At 37.7% G+C, this 17,302-nt stretch overlaps 2 protein-coding genes across 3 annotated transcripts; one reads left to right on the forward strand and one right to left on the reverse strand.

Annotated features, from left to right (window-relative positions):
* Positions 1–489: 489 nt before the first annotated feature.
* Positions 490–2,244, forward strand: LOC112516705 (probable pectinesterase/pectinesterase inhibitor 12). 2 transcript variants are annotated; one of them, XM_025123905.1, is made up of 2 exons: positions 490–1,373; positions 1,493–2,244. In XM_025123905.1, the coding sequence occupies exons 1-2, from the start codon at positions 503–505 to the stop codon at positions 2,176–2,178; spliced, it is 1,557 nt and encodes a 518-aa protein (XP_024979673.1). In that variant the 5' UTR covers positions 490–502; the 3' UTR covers positions 2,179–2,244. The 2 variants fall into 2 exon arrangements, with proteins under 2 accessions (XP_024979673.1, XP_024979674.1); XM_025123906.1 differs by having other exon boundaries at positions 1,502–2,244.
* Positions 2,245–2,426: 182 nt separating this feature from the next.
* Positions 2,427–13,023, reverse strand: LOC112516704 (suppressor of mec-8 and unc-52 protein homolog 2). The gene is made up of 11 exons (XM_025123904.1): positions 12,895–13,023; positions 11,974–12,114; positions 11,807–11,856; positions 7,881–7,995; positions 7,722–7,770; positions 7,157–7,246; positions 6,442–6,510; positions 6,246–6,369; positions 3,409–3,758; positions 2,929–3,306; positions 2,427–2,848 (listed from the first exon to the last, which is right to left on the reverse strand). The coding sequence occupies exons 1-11, from the start codon at positions 12,939–12,941 to the stop codon at positions 2,573–2,575; spliced, it is 1,689 nt and encodes a 562-aa protein (XP_024979672.1). The 5' UTR covers positions 12,942–13,023; the 3' UTR covers positions 2,427–2,572.
* Between the last annotated feature and the right edge of the window lie 4,279 nt (positions 13,024–17,302).

Genomic DNA, 17,302 nt, shown 5'->3' on the forward strand with positions numbered 1-17,302 from the left:
AAATCTAGAATAAAATTCTATGACTCTAATCTTAAGGCCTATTTGGTTCAGACATGGAAATGAACCTTGGTAAATTTCATGAAACCACATGGACGAAAAATGTAATCAAGTCTTTATACGAGGTTGTATCTCAACATATGCCCTTGTTTAATCTTATTTTTCATTGCAAATGGCGTATTATGCAGTCGGTGGGTGTCCTTTCCCGTGAAGAAAAGTTTGGCTTTTATGCCTTAGAATAAATAGAAATGGAAATGGAAATTTGTAACTTTTTCTATCTGCAGGTCCCATGAATTAAGCACATGAATGCAAAAAAAGTTCCAAGGCAAGACATGTGACCTTAATTGTCCTTTTTCATCCCTTTTTCCCAAGGCATAGTAAAATAATTTTAATTTTAATTTTAACTTTACTTATGTTTCTTTATGTATGTATAAATTCAGATTTGGTATTTTGGTGTTTGTATGGATGTTTAAATTCAGAAGATTTATGCAATTGACTAATTCTGATGTCTTTCTCCAAACAAATCCCATTTCACTTGTTCCTAATACTAGTGTTAATATTAACAAATAGTCAGGTTCAGGCTCTCTCATCCACATCCACATCCACCTCCACCTCCCTTTCCCTAATCTGCAAATCTATGCCATACCCAGATGTTTGCTTCCACTCACTAAAGCTCTCAGTCTCCATAAACATCAATACCAATATTATCCTCCACCAATCTCTCCAAGTCGCCATATCTGAAGCTGTAAAGCTACTAACTTTATTGTCAGATACTGATGATGATGATATCATTGAGAAACAAAAGGGATCTATTCAGGACTGCAACGAACTCCACCAGATAACTCTTTCTTCCTTGAACAAGTCACTCACCACCAATAACTTACCAGATGCCAGGGCTTTCCTCGGAGCAGCCCTCACCAACAAGAATACTTGTCTTGAAGGCCTAGAATCTGCATCGGGTCCTCTAAAACCACTCTTAGTGGACACCATAACCACGGCTTACAAGCATGTTAGCAATTCTCTTTCCCTTCTCTCTGCTGACAACCCTCTTCCCAAGTGGTTATCAAGGAAAGATTTCCTCATCGGTAGTCAGAATGAGACTGATTATGACGATGACGACTACAGCAGTACACTAGTCGTGGCCACCGATGGTAGTGGCAACTTCACCACCATCACCAATGCCATAAATTTTGCTCCAAACAATAGTGTTGACAGGATCATTATCTACATTAAACAAGGCTTGTATGAAGAAAACGTAGAGATTCCTAGTTACAAACCCAACATCGTTTTGCTTGGAGAAGGACGTGATATCACTATAATCAGTGGTAATAGAAGCGTGATTGATGGTTGGACTACTTTCAGATCTGCCACTGTTGGTAATTAAGCATATATTTATTTTCTTAGTTATAAATATACTTATAGAAAGTAGCTAGTTGGTTATAATATATGTGTATATATATATATATATTAATATCGAATGGTTGATGATGATCAGCCGTGTCAGGAGAAGGATTCTTGGCACGTGACATTGGGTTCCATAACGTAGCAGGACCAGAGAAGCACCAGGCAGTAGCTCTTCGTATCAATGCGGACTTTGCAGCAGTCTTCAGATGCGTTATAAGCAGTTATCAAGACTCGTTGTATGTCCACTCCTTCAGGCAATTCTACAGAGAATGCGACATTTATGGAACCATAGATTACATATTCGGTAATGCAGCCGTTGTGTTTCAGGGATGTAACATCATATCCAGAATGCCCATGCCTGGCCAATTCACCGTGATTGCCGCCCAATCCAGGGACTCTCCCGACCAACAAACAGGAATTTCGTTTCAGAATTGTTCTATTTTGGCTACTGAGGACCTGCGGTCAACTAGAGCTGTCAGAAGCTATCTTGGGAGGCCATGGAGGCCGTACTCTCGCACCGTCTTCATCGAATCATATATTGATGACTTAATTGACCCCATGGGGTGGATCCATTGGTCCGGGGATCAAGGTTTGGATACCTTATACTACGGGGAGTTTGGGAACATTGGACCTGGTTCCACGGTTGACGGTAGAGTTACCTGGCCTGGCCACCACGTCATGGATTATTATGAAGCTACTAATTTCACAGTATCAGAATTCATCACCGGCCAAGAGTGGCTGGATTCTACATCATTTCCTTACGATGATTGGGTATAATTAATGTAATCTAGACATCATATTTAAATAAGGAAAACATCCATCCCTTCAATTCATTGATTTGCACATGTGATTTTCTTTTCTTTTTTTTGCTTGATTTGAAAATAAAATTGGTTTTTCAATAATTCCCATGCTTGACAATGGTGTTGTTCCTCTAAAAAATCCAATGGTGTTGTTGGTATGGGGGTTGACAGTGGTGGTGGTGGTGTGGTGATGGTGACCAGAGATTTTGGTGTTTCTAATTTTTAAGAAAATTAGTTCCATACCATGCATTAATCACTAATATAACACAACCAAATCCAATTTTTCCGTTTCCAAATAGCTAGGTGGTATGAAAACGATAACATGATAAGCAGGCATGCAGCAAGTATAACAATTTATTTAATGGTTTGGATTAGACCCTAAGCTTCTTTCCAGGATGAGGAGATTCTTCACCACCGCTACCATCATTTGTTTCGCCTTTTTGCATCTTCTTCTTGGCGAGTATCTTATTAATCTTATGCAGCTCGTTAGTAATCTTCTGGTCTTTATTCTGCTTTCTCGTCTTCCGACCATCTTGCATCTTCACACCAAACTGAAATGCAGCTTTCGGCATTGCTTCCTTCTGCTCGTTGTATGTTGCCCATTCCTCTTCTGTCTCAAAGTCCCACCTATGAAGCCTCCCCTTTGCCTGTATTTGTACCACAAATTCATGTTAGTATTAGATATAGACCACTATACAAGGAAGGAGTAGGAAGAAGAATCACGTACGCGTCCACCCATATCCATTTTAGATAAATCATCTTCATCATCGCTATCCACAACCTCACGATTATATTCTTGATAGCCTGGATAGCATTCTGAATAACTCTCCGATATGAAGTTTGGATCTTTCTCACGGGCATCTTTTTCCCTTAGTTGTTGAAGCCTCACATCATCCCGCTTGAACACTGACCCCAGACCCCGATCTTTCTCTTCTTGGGTCATTAAGTGTGGGTCTGCTTCACCTGCTTGCATCTCATATGTTTCGGTGTCTTGCTGGAGATATTGTTCAGGATAAGCTGCTAGTTGCTCCGCATATTGATATTCCTGCCACTCGCCTTGATAACCAGCAGCCATGGCATGCGCTTGCATAGCATCATAGCCATTCTGCAAATAATTTCTAACTTGTTAAAGAAGCTTTCCACACATCTTTTCCAAGTTACAGAAAAGACGATATATATGCTTTCAGGAATGGTTATAATATATTACCGTTTGTTGCCAGTCATGAGATGGCTGAGAGGGTGGAACAGGACCATAAGTAGGTTCACTAAAATAGGAAGCTCTATCCTTTCTCCGCGGAGATTCTTCCATGTCTTCTGAAAGAGGGCTCTGGCTCATATCTTTACTAGGGATGACATAGTCGGTTCCTTCTCCTACAAAAATATCATCCTCCTCAATGCGAGCAACTGCTGGACCCAATTTCTCTTTTGCATCAGTATGAATCTTTTTAGGAGGTGGTGGAGGTGGTGGGAGAAACTCTCTTTCAGTATGATGTTTTGAGGCATCAGGTTTTGAATATTTCTCAAGATCATAATCACCAGGAACAGCTGAGAGTTTTCCTGTGTAATCAAAAGAAAAGTTAATATATATACCAACACATAAGATATTCAAGAATAGCATACAAGAAATAAATAGGAGATGTATACCAATGAGAAAGGTTCAAACAAAGGATCTAGCATAAAATTGTTACCGATGCAACATAATAGGTTAAACAAGTGTGGGTGTGTATACAAAACAGACTAACAAGCCAAAAAAAGAACCCAAGAGGTAGCAATCTGTCAAACATAAATATAAATATCTCTAACAAAACACCCCTCAAGTTGGACTGTACAATGTAAAACATTCACAGCTTGCTACATACAGGAGTAATCAGAATCGAACAGAGGGGGTATGTCAAACTGTCTACTACCTACTCCACAATACACGCTCATGAAGAGGTTGGCAAGAAATACCAACCACCTTCTCATGAAGAAAACCATGTGTATTCGCAATGGAAATGAAATATTTGATTCTTGGAGATGTGCAAGCTGCCTCATCATCATGATATCTCTCCATCGAACGAGTAGAATCACCATCTTCTATTACCAACAATGTACTAATGCCAACTCACAAAGTTGTACCAAACTCACATCATCTCACAATCATCAGAAAATCTACCATCTGACTAGCAAGCATACAAACCTCACTCAATATATTAAGGAAATAATCATTTGTTAGAGGAAGATGGCCTTGTAGGGTCTTGCCACAACAAACATCTATGAACCAGTACTTGAGGTTTCTAAAGTCCGCTTTCTAAAACTCACTCCGTTTCAATTGAGAACTTCTTATTCATAGTAAGCACACTCATCAATATATAATGCAATAGATATTTGTCAGAAAGGCATCAGGTAGCCAAAAGCACCATGTATTATCCCAAATTATCTAGAGCTTAAAAAACTGCACATGAAATGCCTACTCAGAGACTGGCAACAGAAAAAAAAACTAAAAGCCTCCTAACCGATGAAACCAAGAGGCAGAACATGTTATTATACCTAATTGATAAGAACATTAATTGACAGACTTGCCAATGGAGTTACATGCTTCCTTCGAATGAAGATGATGAACATCATTAACCAACAGGATCAACTTGCTAATTATGGGAGACAATGCTGCCAGAAACAGCAGCCAAGGTGACATTGCTTTTTTAGCGGTGGCTGTCTGGCAAAGCTAAGCCGTTAGCAGCCATCTATGGTGAGGGCTAGGCTTTTGGTCCTCATATCTAAGCTTTGATGCCATGTAAGGAAAATTAGGTAAAAAAGAAGGCATGCATTATCAATTAAAGTGAGACCAGATAGAGTACCAAAAGCCAAGATTATCTAAGCGACCAAAATATAAAGGCCTAGAGAAACTTTGAAGACAATAGATACAGATATAAGCATATCCTACATCTTAACGTATAGTATACAGTTCAACATAGCAAGGCATGCGTAATAAAAGGCTTGAAGAAATTAGTAACATAAAAAACCCGAGATTACGCTCATTATTTAGGGTCAAATATTAGGAGATAATGAGAATGTTGTTGAAATATTAAGGTCGAATACTTGAATTAGATGGAAAATAGTATAGCCGCATATCATGTGCTTTGTAGTTTGCCGGTGTGATTAAAACATACAAGTTATAGTACACATTAAAAAACAAAAATGTTTGTCTTTCTAGTTGCCAAGCCGGGTAAACCAAACCAAATAACCACAGTAAATCCTGTCCTGGGAGGGTAGATGTATGCAGACCTTACCTCTACCCCAAGGAATAGAGAGGCCGTTTTAGTGAAGACCCCAGTTTGTAAAAAGGTTTTAAGAAAATGATTGTGAAAAAAAGATGTTCTGAAAGTTTGACAGAAAGGAAAGAGATACGAAATAGAAAGAAAGAAATGGAGTTTAGAAGAGTTGAAGAAAAAGCTATCAAACAAATAGTAAAGCATGAAGGGAAAATGCATATAAGAAAGTAGAAATTACTAAACTAACTAAAGATTGTTGGGGTTTGCTACTTCCCGCCCACCTTTACCTCCATCACCTTCCCTGCCCCAAGAAACCACAAGTCCATAACACAATCTGCTACCCTAGTCCTGCGTCTCAACAAACACCTATTCAAGGTCATGCTTCTGAAATGTGTAAAGCCATCATGAGTTGCTCCTCCCACGTCCTCCTTGGCCTATCCAGTTTCAGTTGGCAAGCTGCGTATGAATAAATTTTCAAGCCAGCTTGAGGGGGAATGATGGAAAATCAGTAAAAAATGTGTTGTATAGTAGTTGTGTGTATTTTTTTTGGTCATCGTTATCTTTGATACAACTCTGTATTTTAGGCAGGTACAGCCTAGGAAATATTCTCTCTTTAAATTGGTGATGCAGTGGATATATTTGTACTATAAAATCATAATATCAATAACAGAAAATTCATATTGTGCAAACCTACTTTTCAAGTGCATTATATGACACTTTTTGGAAAATCACAAATTAAAGAAGGCAAAATTTACATAGCTGGTGACACAAACAGGTAAAAGCAATGAAATACCTTTACCATCCTTCTCTTTCTTCTTCTTCTTAAGAATCTTCCCAGATGATCCAAGCCGAAGGTAAGACATAATTTTACCAATTCGATCAAGCACAGAGCTATCGACATTAACAGTAACCATTTCCTGCAAATAATCATAGTTGAGGAATAAAGGATGACTTGCATAGAACCACAAAATAACTGAACTACAACAGACCTCTGGCTCTGGGCAGTCAGCTTTACTTCTGTGGATAGTGGTTGGAATATCATGAGAAAACCCACTCTCCTGTCATACATAAGCAGTGTTCATGTTAGGCTTAAAACTGCCTGCCTTTCACATACGCCCCTGAAGAAGGTCCAATGTTTAAGGACAACTAATGAGACAGGGTGTCGCCCCTCCAAGGTATAGTTTAGACAATGTAAGATATCAAACATTATACACATTCAAGGGAACTGTCATGACTTCACAAGTAACAAAGATCACAACCTATAAGCGAACACCAACCTGCAATTGCATATAGAGCAACAAGAAGCCAGTTATCCCAAACTGGTTAGGCTAAAAACAAAACCAAAAGATATTACTAATGTTGGAACCCAAAAGCAGACATATATAGGTAAATAGCCTTGGGCCCCATGCCATGAATGGCGTCTTTCCACACACTCCTCTTTAAGCCAGCTCATATGCATCGCTGATGCAAATCTCCTTTCATTCCTTCAATATTTCCCCCAATTCAATCTTTACCAACCTCTCCTTGGTATAACCAAAGTGCAATTGCATATATAATAGAAAAAGAATCAATGCTGGATAGTTCTGATAAAAATATGCAGCATATGGTTAAAGAGATAAAAATTCCCTATACTTGCATAAAAGGCCACTAGAGTCAGGATGCAACTATGGAAAAGCAAACATAAGAAAAGAGAAAAGAAGTTACCATGTCAAAAATGAAAGCCATTCGCCCAGGAAGAAACATATCATTTGGCTTGACAACAGTTTGAGGCTTCACTATCCACTGATACACAGCCTGTAACAGAAATGAAGTTCTATTGTAAGAGCAACGCACTTATTTCAGGGACTTACAGTAGACGTTTTAAATAACAGAAGATCCTTTTCTTTATTTTAGTTATTATTAAGATTGTTTTAGAAAGAATTATTTGTTATTATTGTTTGTTGGCCCCATCAGTTATAGAAAATAGATCATTCTGTTAGGACTGTATCCTTCCAATTCATCCTCTACCTCTATAACAATAAGATGACGAGACAACAAAATTCAAAACAAAAAATAATATAAATATTCAACTTTGTCAATTATCGTCATTTTCTATTAAAAAAGGATTTAACATTTTTGTTACAAGGTGAACTCTGAAATTCGTGAAACTGCATTTTTTTAATTATTTTCTCACTATGTACAGTACCTATCAAAGAATTTCTTTATATCTCTTGCCAACAAAGGTGATACATAGTATCCCTGTCTAATACTCTAGAGTTTGAACTCTTACCTTTGCATTTCCAGTGCGAAATGATACTGGATGGTCTTCCTTGGATCCTCTATTTATCAATAAAATAGAAGTGCATAAATCAAATAATGTTGTTACATACACATGGCAAATCATGTGCTTCACTTAGAAGTGTTCACTCCAAAGTTCAAACATGCTTACCTAGGCTTGCCATCACTAGCATCTTCAATATCTGGCTTCTTGTCTATTTCACTTCTCACCTTGTGTAGCAAAGCATAGTCCAATCCTTTAACCAAGTGTGTGTGTTCAACATCACCTGTGTCATTTATGTCAAGCTCACAAGGTTAAATAGATAAAAGAAAAAAGAAAAAAAAACACAGCTAAAAACAGTGTCTTCCCTCTTCCAATTATCCTAAAACCAATCAGGTTTACAGTAGTTTATCAACAAAAGCAAAACGATCTCTAAACTAATGCACAATGGCTAACAAAAGGCCATTATCTGAAGAATAGCTTACATCCATCTTTCTTTCTATTTCACATCTATTACAAGGGAATTAATCAGAGTTGACTACTTCAGCCTATTCTGAGGCATGCAAGATAGATGGTTGTGTGATTGTGTCAATAATCTTCATCCCTTATGACTCATGATGGTGTTGCCACTTGCGGCCTTTCCTCAGCTGGGTTGCAGCTAGTAACCAGATGATTGGGAAAGAGGATAGAGGTTTCACCTGTTATAGATTTAAATTGAAGTTGGTCCGCAGTAGCTAAAGGGGGCTATCACAATATTTTTTTATGCCCACAGATGTTTGTGACTTTGTTCCTTCTAAGTTAGTACTCATGAGCAACCAATTAGATAAGATCATACTAATGTTGAGGAAAATTGTATTCAAGAAACATCATCACAAAAGATCTCATATGTGTTGGATAGTCTTTATTAGCCATTAAGATGCTTTCATCATATTATGTGTTACTCTTGTTCCAAATTCTCAGAGCCAAGTAAACCCAAGCTCAACACATAATCCAACAAGTCAATAGAAAACAACCAGCCTCTTAATATAAGTACGGTTACAAGCTTGCAACTCAGTCAATTACACGATGATTGAAATCATTTGACGAAGTAGTAAAGATTATTGATGACACACCAATCATCAAGGTTCTGATGCCATGGATGCATGTTACCAAGGTAACATATGGTTGGAGGGACTTAATTTGGGCTTAAAATTTATATGGTAGGCATACTGATGTTAAAGCTCAGTCAGTAATGATGACGTAAGGTTGAAGGGTGAATTACCAGATCTCATTTCATGGACCTGTGAGTATTAGTAGTGAAACTAGTTCACATAAGATAAAAAGAAAAAAAAAACCCTAAAGTGCTCATATAAAATGACAAGGGGATAGAATCTGGATTATGAGAAATGTGCCCTTGCTATTGAAGAATTTCATATCTTTTTCCCTTTCCTTTAACCACTTGTCTAAAGATTGCAGTCACATGCTCACGAAGAAAAATATAACTCACATTACCAAGTTGTGTGAACGTGCTAAACAAACATTGACTCGCTAAAGACGCCTCTTACTAACATCATTGTCGAATTTGATTTTTCATGTTTGTAATGATAAGCAAGAGAAGAAAAAAAGGATACTCATAAATTGAAGTGACGCAACAACATGGTTCAAGTATTCATGATTTTCACCATTTTCAATGTAAGAAGATCCAAGCAACAATTATACATATTTTTAAAGATCTATTGCGGCCTATACAGGCTCTAAAAAACATATGCGACAGAAGTTGAAGACTATTATGTACATGTCTGCGAGCATTATAGATGGATTGCATGTATTGCTTGTTATCATGTCGATTAGAAAATTCCAGTTATCATTCCATGCAACTGACAATATACAGTGACATTTTAAATTGATCATTTGTTTTGGTGAAGGATTTCAATTTTCCTTATGCACTTGTTCACCTTCAAAGGTTTAAGCTTACGAAAGCAGCCTTGTGAGACTGAGAATACGTAAAAAGGTGTTCCTTCGGAGGACATGGTACGAAAGGCAAGCTGTCAAGATTGTTGCTACATGATATTTACTGATCAATTTCTTATAAATTCCTAAAAGCTCCTTACATGTGACACTATTCTATTTCTGTCACTAGCTTGGTTTTTTTAATGTTATATGCATCTATGCTTAAAAGGTCAATGAAACCAGTTACATGAATGAAATAAATTGGCCACATTAGAGGCCTACTTTCTTTGAGGTGATAGGAGCACATTCCTCTTCATTATTTGGACATGCTATGAAATCAAGGTAATCTCTTAATATTCTTTAACCTTGGGTAAAAAGACTTGCCATGAGAACCAAGCACACAAAATAATCAAATAGTAAAACAGTATATTTCTTCACAAGGGATTAGATTAATATATACAAGAATGTAGAACATTTTTTAGTTATAGACCTAAAAACTAAGAAATAATCAAATGAAAGCATAATAGATGCTCTCATGATAAGTATGCTGACTAGAAGGCTTAATGATGAAGATAATAACTATTTTGAAAACTTGCCATGCGTAATACTTAGCCCTAATTATCCTCTATCATTCCTATTGACTGAAGAAATACAAATTTATCTCTAAATAATATTACATAATATCCTAAAGGTTAATAATAGTTTCTTAAAATTTCCATTGATGTTATTTACTCCCTGGTTCACCTTCCATTGGTGAAAACTATACCTCGAATCATCTAATGACAGAGAATAAGAAACGTTTTATAACAATGGGAGCAACACTAATTTCTAATCCTTTCAGCACTCGAGAAAGCAGCTATGAAACACGAAATCAACGTTTCATCTTGAGAAAAATTGAATTTCAGCCTATTCAATGCCCCTTGCCTTTGCACTCCTCAATTATCATCTTTGACCTTGTTCTTCTTTAGAAAATTGAGTGTCTTTCATACAAACTTTCCTCTTCTTGATTCTACTTAAGTAATATCACTCTAATCTGTATTCCATGAAGTTATAAAATCAACTAGATGCGTCTGCAAACGAACTACTTGCACTTGAAAAATAGCTAAGGCGTTGGTCATATTTTGCAATGTCACCTCCTCACCTCCATAATTATGGAAAAAGGTTGAACAATGCCAAAAAGGACTATGGACAAAGATGTAATGGTGTCGTGATTTTGTGCTCATGTGATGAACAGTATATGACTGTTCTCTGCAAGAAGATAAGCTGCTTGGGTGGGATTATGACTTGTATAAAAGATTAAAGAGAAAGACCTAAAGGCTATAGCTTAAAAGCATAGCATACACCCAAAGCTCAAAAATTCCAGGTTTTACCTCTTATATCCAAATCAAAGCAAACGTACCCAGTATATTCCACCCGGAATTAGGGTCAGTGGAGGAGGATGTATGATTACCTATTCTCTACCAAAAGGAGTAGAGAGGTAATCCAAACCAAAGAAGCCTAGTATATGCCACCCGAAGGTGGGTCGAGGAGTGTATGCAGCCCTCTCCAAACCAAGTAATAGAGCGGCTGTTTCCATGGGTCCATCTCAACATCCCATTTCTACAACTTCTCATGTGTCTTCTTTATCAGCCAACAATCAGAACCGTATAGAATAGTTGGTCTGATGGATACTCACAAAAACATGTATAAAACTGTAGAACATTCTAGAGAAGCCTAAAAGAACTAGAAAATAGTTCAGTGAAAGAATAAATCTCTTGCAACAATCGAAATTACACCTATTTCACCATTTTCCTTTTCTGAAAAGAGATAGGATAGTCATTAGGAGAGAGTAATTATGAGCCTCTACTCAGAAAAAGAGCTGCACTTTGCCTTATTAATGAATTTTAAACCTCGGATGAAGATAGCTTAGCTCCAATAATATATATATGATTCAAGGCTGAAAGAAAAGAATACCTATAGAAAACCAGCAGTAAGAGACAGATCAAAAGAAATAATGAATTCATCTACATGATTCAGCTATGCATTATTATTACTACTCCAACCCAAACATGTAAGGCCAAGTACTTATGTTATATTAGGATCAATTAATCCTTCGTCCACAATTTCTACCCAGGTTAGTTGTCAATAACAACGGTAACAAAATCATATCATAAACTATACGTCTATACCTCCAAGATACTTGCTCTTCTCAATGGATATCCTTTGGGCTTCAGCTGATCTGCATGAGTAACCACACAAGAAACAAATTAATGTTTGCATACTTGTTAGACGTTAAAGACATGCTGCATATAGTACAGAATAACATAGAACATACAAATAACTATGCTGGACTTACAATAGGTCCACATTTCCTGGAGGAGCAACTGCATGAAAAGATCCCAATTCGGAAGGCTCATAATCAGGATTCTGATCTTCTCTTCGCTCCTTAGCTCTATCTCGATATTTTGGTTGTTCTGGTTCTTCCACCTTTTCCTCTCTGCATATTTCCATTCAAGGGCCAATCATCAGACTTTTGAATGGATTTACCGGTACGATTTATATGTGCTCAGGAATAGAACAGAACAGAAAATGAAACAAAATGTTCCCAAAGGTAGTTTAATCAAATTTGGGCTCTGGTTGGAATAAGAAGTTTATTTTAGATCTGAATTATAGAAACCAACATGGCTGAGGATGATTCTAATGGGAAAGAGAAATCAAATACTAGGTTCTATCAGTTATGGCTTTTGACCAAATTAAGCCTAATCTACTTGGGATTTCTGCAGTAGGGAAAGCACTGAATTGCAATTGGCATTATGTGGCTTGGTATGATAATTTGTGTGATCATTTGATGCAGCCACCAGCTAACCTATGCTGCATCACCAAGGTATATCATGTTCTAAAAACAGCTCTTTACAGAAAAATGAGCTTTTATCTAATGATGAAGTTTGGATTCCAAATATTTGGATTCCAATTAACAAGGATAAAGATGAAAGATGGATTGATTTTGGAGATGCAGCCCATCCAAATGCCTTTCTGAATTTGAATTTCCGCTTCAAGTTCAATGTGGTGCTAAAAGGCGATGGCTTTATAACAATGAGCATAGATGGAACTAGGGTGTTTTAATCGATGGCATAGAATTTGTGAGATTTGTGCATCAATGGACATCGATAGAGCTGGATTGGAAATTGCGTCCATCGATTTTAATCGATGGCCGATTTGGAATAAGGGGATGCTTGGAGCTTTGGGTATTTTTTTGAAAATTAGGGTTTCCACTTACTGCTGTGTGGATCGATTTCTATGGAGTTTTTGCAGCTTCAACATCATTGGCGGATTCGGATTTGTCGAGGCTGTGTTGATGAGGTTTGAGGTGGGAACTGATTTAAATTACCTTGATTTCGCCATTGCTACGACCTGGATCGGGAAAGGGAAAGCCCCTATTTCCCATGCTTTTGTTCATCAATTGGGCTACCTCAATGGAGTGGATTGGAGTATGAAGTATTGGGCCCATAATCTTTGTCGCTACTATGAGGATTTGGGCCATGTCCTCTATATTACCTTAATATCCAATGGGCTGTGAATTATTTGGTTCTTGTGCAGAGATAGCCAAAAACAGGTCCCGGGCCGGTCCCAATCGGTCCTCACATTTCTTAAAACAGGCCATAACCGGTCCCGGTGTAACCGGTCTCGGTCGAAAATGATAGGACCGGTATAGGTACTTCATAACCGGTTATGGGCCGCCGGTCCCGGTCCTCGCATTAAAAAAATAAGATTTTTTTTTGATTTTTTTAATGATATATATTTTTAATACATTATAAAATGTACAATTGGGTCACTCAAATATACTTTAAAAATGTGTTTTAATATAATTAAAATTACGTTTTCTTTTAAAAATACATTATAAAATTATTTAAAAATACATTTATTTATAAWATTATTTGAATTTTCGGGCCGGGCCGGGCCGGTTCATAGTCGGTCCCATAACGGTCCCGGTCAGTCCCGGTCCCACAAAACTACCAAAAACCTCAACCGGTCCCGGTTTTCAGTCCCATAACCGGTCCTTACCGGTCCCGGTCCCGGGCCGGTCCTTTGTCGGTCCCGGTCCTCTGGCGGTCCCGGGCCGGGCCGATTTGGCCCTCTCTATTCTTGTGTTAGTTGCTTGGGCCGGCTGGTGAACAAGGGGAACATCAAAATGATGAATTGGGTCTTCTTTGTGAGTTGCGCTGTTGATTGGAGAAGTTACTACTTATAGCATACTATTCTTTGGGCTTTACTCTTGAATTTTCATCATTTGTTTAGACCTTTATTGGTGGTTTTTCCTAAACACTTTTTAGGTGGTCGTTCTTTTTTCTTGTAAAATGGGTATGCCCATTTCTGTCGTGTAATTTCTTTTTATTTTGAATAAAATTTTCCTGGGGTTCCGTCCCCTTTTCCCCAAAAAAAATACTAGGTTCTATAGCTTTGTTCTAATTAAAATACTGACTGGTACATAATATAGTATGCATGGTCGCCTATCTACTGATTGAACAGTATGAATATACGATAGTGTACGATCCTCCAGCTCATTCTCTAGTTCCATCCATAATCATATTTTCTAATTCTGTTTACAGGCCTGGTTGTTGGGTTTTGAATTAGTATTTTATTGTTATTAGTAGGTCAAATAAGTTTCTTGTTATTAGGAATCATTTTCGTAGATCAAGTCATGTTCTTGTTTTTCTGTTTCCTTTTTCAACTCATTAGGCTCTATTAGTGGAGTAGTGGTTTGTTGCTTCCATAGGTTGTATGGCTATTTAAAGGCCAAAGCTTTCATTGAATCTTATCAAAGTATTTCCCAAACCTCTATGAAACTACTTTAGACTAACAAATTCTTGTATCAAAGCTTTTAAAAAAAGGGCCTGACCTGTATGAGAGAAAAGAGTACGAGTGCAAGCAATCTGAGAGAAGATGGCGGAAGGGAGTAGTACTGGGCAACCAAGCATTAGTAATTTTGACGGAGACTATGATCACTGGAGTTTGATCATGGAAAACCTTCTAAGATCAAAAGAGTATTGGAGTGTAGTACAAAAAGGCTTTGTTATGCCACCCATTGGTGCAACCATTACCGCTATGCAACAGACGGCCCTGGATGAAGCAGTGATGAAAGATCTCAAGGCCAAAAATTATTTGTCCAACTCTATCGACAAAACCATTTTGAAGACGATTACGTAGAAGGAGACATCCAAGCAATTGTGGGATTCCATGAAAACAAAGTACCAAGGGAATGCTAGGGTTCAGCGTGCGCAACTACAAACCTTAAGGAGAAACTTTGAGCTGCTAGAGATGAAGATGGGGAAATCAGTAACGAACTACTTCAAAAGGGTAATGGTCATGGCAAACGACATGAGGAATTGTGGAGAAGACATGTTGGATGTGAAGATAGTGGAAAAAATCCTACGGACCCTCAATGAGAACTTCAATTACATTGTTTGTTCCATTGAGGAGTCGAAGGATATCGATACTCTCACCGTTGATGTTTTACAAAGCTCTTTGCTTGTGCATGATCAGAAGTTTAAGAAGAGTACGACAGGAATCGAAGAACAAGTGTTGAAGATCACTTATAATAAAAGATGAGGCAGAGGACGAGGGAGCACAAGTCGAGGAAAAGGTAGAGGCCAAGGAAGATTCATCAATAGAGCTATTGTCGAATGCTTCCATCATCACCAATTAGGGCACTTCCAATACGAGTGTCCTAACTGGGATAAGAAAGCAAACTATGTAGAAGATCCCGAAGAAGATGAAATGCTACTTATGCCGTCTGTCGAGACAAACAATGAAATGAAGGACAAGGTATGGTTTCTGGATTCAGGTTTGTAGTAATCATATGTGTGGTGAGAAAGCTTGGTTTATGAATCTTGATGAAACATACAATCACTCTGTGAAACCTAGAAACAACATTTGTATCAAGGTCATGGGCAGAGGAAGTGTGTGCCTATCATTTGGAGGCATGATTCATGTTGTGACAAATGTCTACCGGGTGCCGGAACTGAGGAGCAACTTACTCAGTCTTGGCCAGTTTCAAGAACGAGGCCTATCCATTCTCATATAACGTGGAACTTGCAAGATATTTCATCCAACGAGGGGTCTAATTGCCTAAACACAGATGACAGCAAACAGGATGTTTCCTCTATCCGCTAAGGTACAAGTTGTTGTAGCAGCTCAACCAAAGTGCATGCAGGTGTCAATAGAGGAAGAAACACAACTTTGGCATCAAAGATATGGGCATCTTAACTACAAGGGGCTGAGAACCTTAAAATTCATAAATATGGTGAAAGGATTGCCAATGTGGAGAGGCTATCTGAAAATATGCAAGAGTTGTTTAGTTGGGAAGCAACACAGGGGGTCTTTCCCAAAGAAAAGTCAATGGTGTGCTTCAAAATAACTACAACTGGTGCACTCTAACTTATGCGGGTCGATCTGTCCAAATTCCAACAGCGGTAAGAAATATATCTTGACGTTTATTGCTGATTATAGCAGGAAGGTATGGATATATTTTCTGGAAGACAAGTCTGAGACATTTACACACTTCAAGAACTTCAAGAATCAAGCAGAAAAGGAGTCGGGTTCAGTCATATGGTGCTTACATACGGATAGAGGAGGTGAACTCAATTCCCACGAATTCAACTTATTTTGCAAGGAAACGGGGATTACCAGGCAACTTACTACAGCTTACACTCCACAACAAAATGGAGTAGCCGAAAGAAAGAATCGGACGATAATGAATATGGTACGTTGTGTTTTGGATTGCAGGGATGTTCCAAAACGTTTTAGGCCTGAAGCTGCAAAATGGACAATGCATGTTTTGAACAGAAGTCCGGTCTCTGTCGAAAAAGAAAGGACGCCTGAGGAAATGTGAAGTGTGGTAAAGCCTAACGTTGATTATTTTAGGGTTTTTGGATGTATAGCTCATATGCATGTTCCAGATAAAGAAAGCAAGAAACTAGACGACAAAAGCATTTGTTGTGTGCTTCTTGGCTTGAGTGATCATTCCAAGGGATACAGGTTATACAATCCAACAACACAAAAGCTGGTGATTAATCGTGACGTTGTGTTTGAGGAAGAAAAGGCTTGGAAGTGGAAAGAGAATAACCATCGTGTAGATAGACTCGTCTGGTGATTAATGGTGATCTCGCTGAAGATGAAAAGGAAACTGAAGGAGGAGAAATCTCGACAAAATTGATAGAAGAATCAAAAAGACTTGCAAGTTAATTAATTTATATACATGCATATGTATAGTACTAATATATAAGTAACTTTGGGGACACGTGTCACGTTTCTGTGCGACGGTTATTAATTTTTTCCTCCTAAAACACAATTTTCACTTACGGCTCCTAGACTTACAACATAACTCTAGAAAAATTTAAGTCTGAATTTAACTTTGGAGTGGTCATCAAAACCGGGTTTAAAATTTCAAATTCGCATTTTTGAAGCATTTTTCACAAAGCAATATTACCCAGGAAAAAAAAAATTCAAGCTGACCTTGTACTCTTAGTACTTAATTAATTAATAATAATGTGAATTTAATTAATTTATGTAGTTATTAAAAGAATACTAATACCTTATTAATTAATAATAACATAAAGTTAATTAATTTATAACATCTATATACCTAATAAATAAGTAACTTTGGGGACACGTGTACTTAATTAATT

The sequence above is a fragment of the Cynara cardunculus genome, assembly GCF_001531365.2.
Source record: "Cynara cardunculus var. scolymus isolate 2C chromosome LG 8, CcrdV1, whole genome shotgun sequence".
Taxonomy (NCBI): Eukaryota; Viridiplantae; Streptophyta; class Magnoliopsida; order Asterales; family Asteraceae; genus Cynara; species Cynara cardunculus.

Coding starts and splice junctions, on each gene's coding strand:
- LOC112516705 (XM_025123905.1), top strand. CDS start 503: ATGTCTTTCTCCAAACAAATCCCATTTCACTTGTTCCTAATACTAGTG. Junction 1,374..1,492: donor TTTCAGATCTGCCACTGTTG/GTAATTAAGCAT, acceptor GATGATGATCAG/CCGTGTCAGGAGAAGGATTC.
- LOC112516704 (XM_025123904.1), bottom strand. CDS start 12,941: ATGATGTTGAAGCTGCAAAAACTCCATAGAAATCGATCCACACAGCA. Junction 12,115..12,894: donor AGAAATCGATCCACACAGCA/GTAAGTGGAAAC, acceptor GGAAATATGCAG/AGAGGAAAAGGTGGAAGAAC. Junction 7,247..7,721: donor TTCGCACTGGAAATGCAAAG/GTAAGAGTTCAA, acceptor TTTCTGTTACAG/GCTGTGTATCAGTGGATAGT.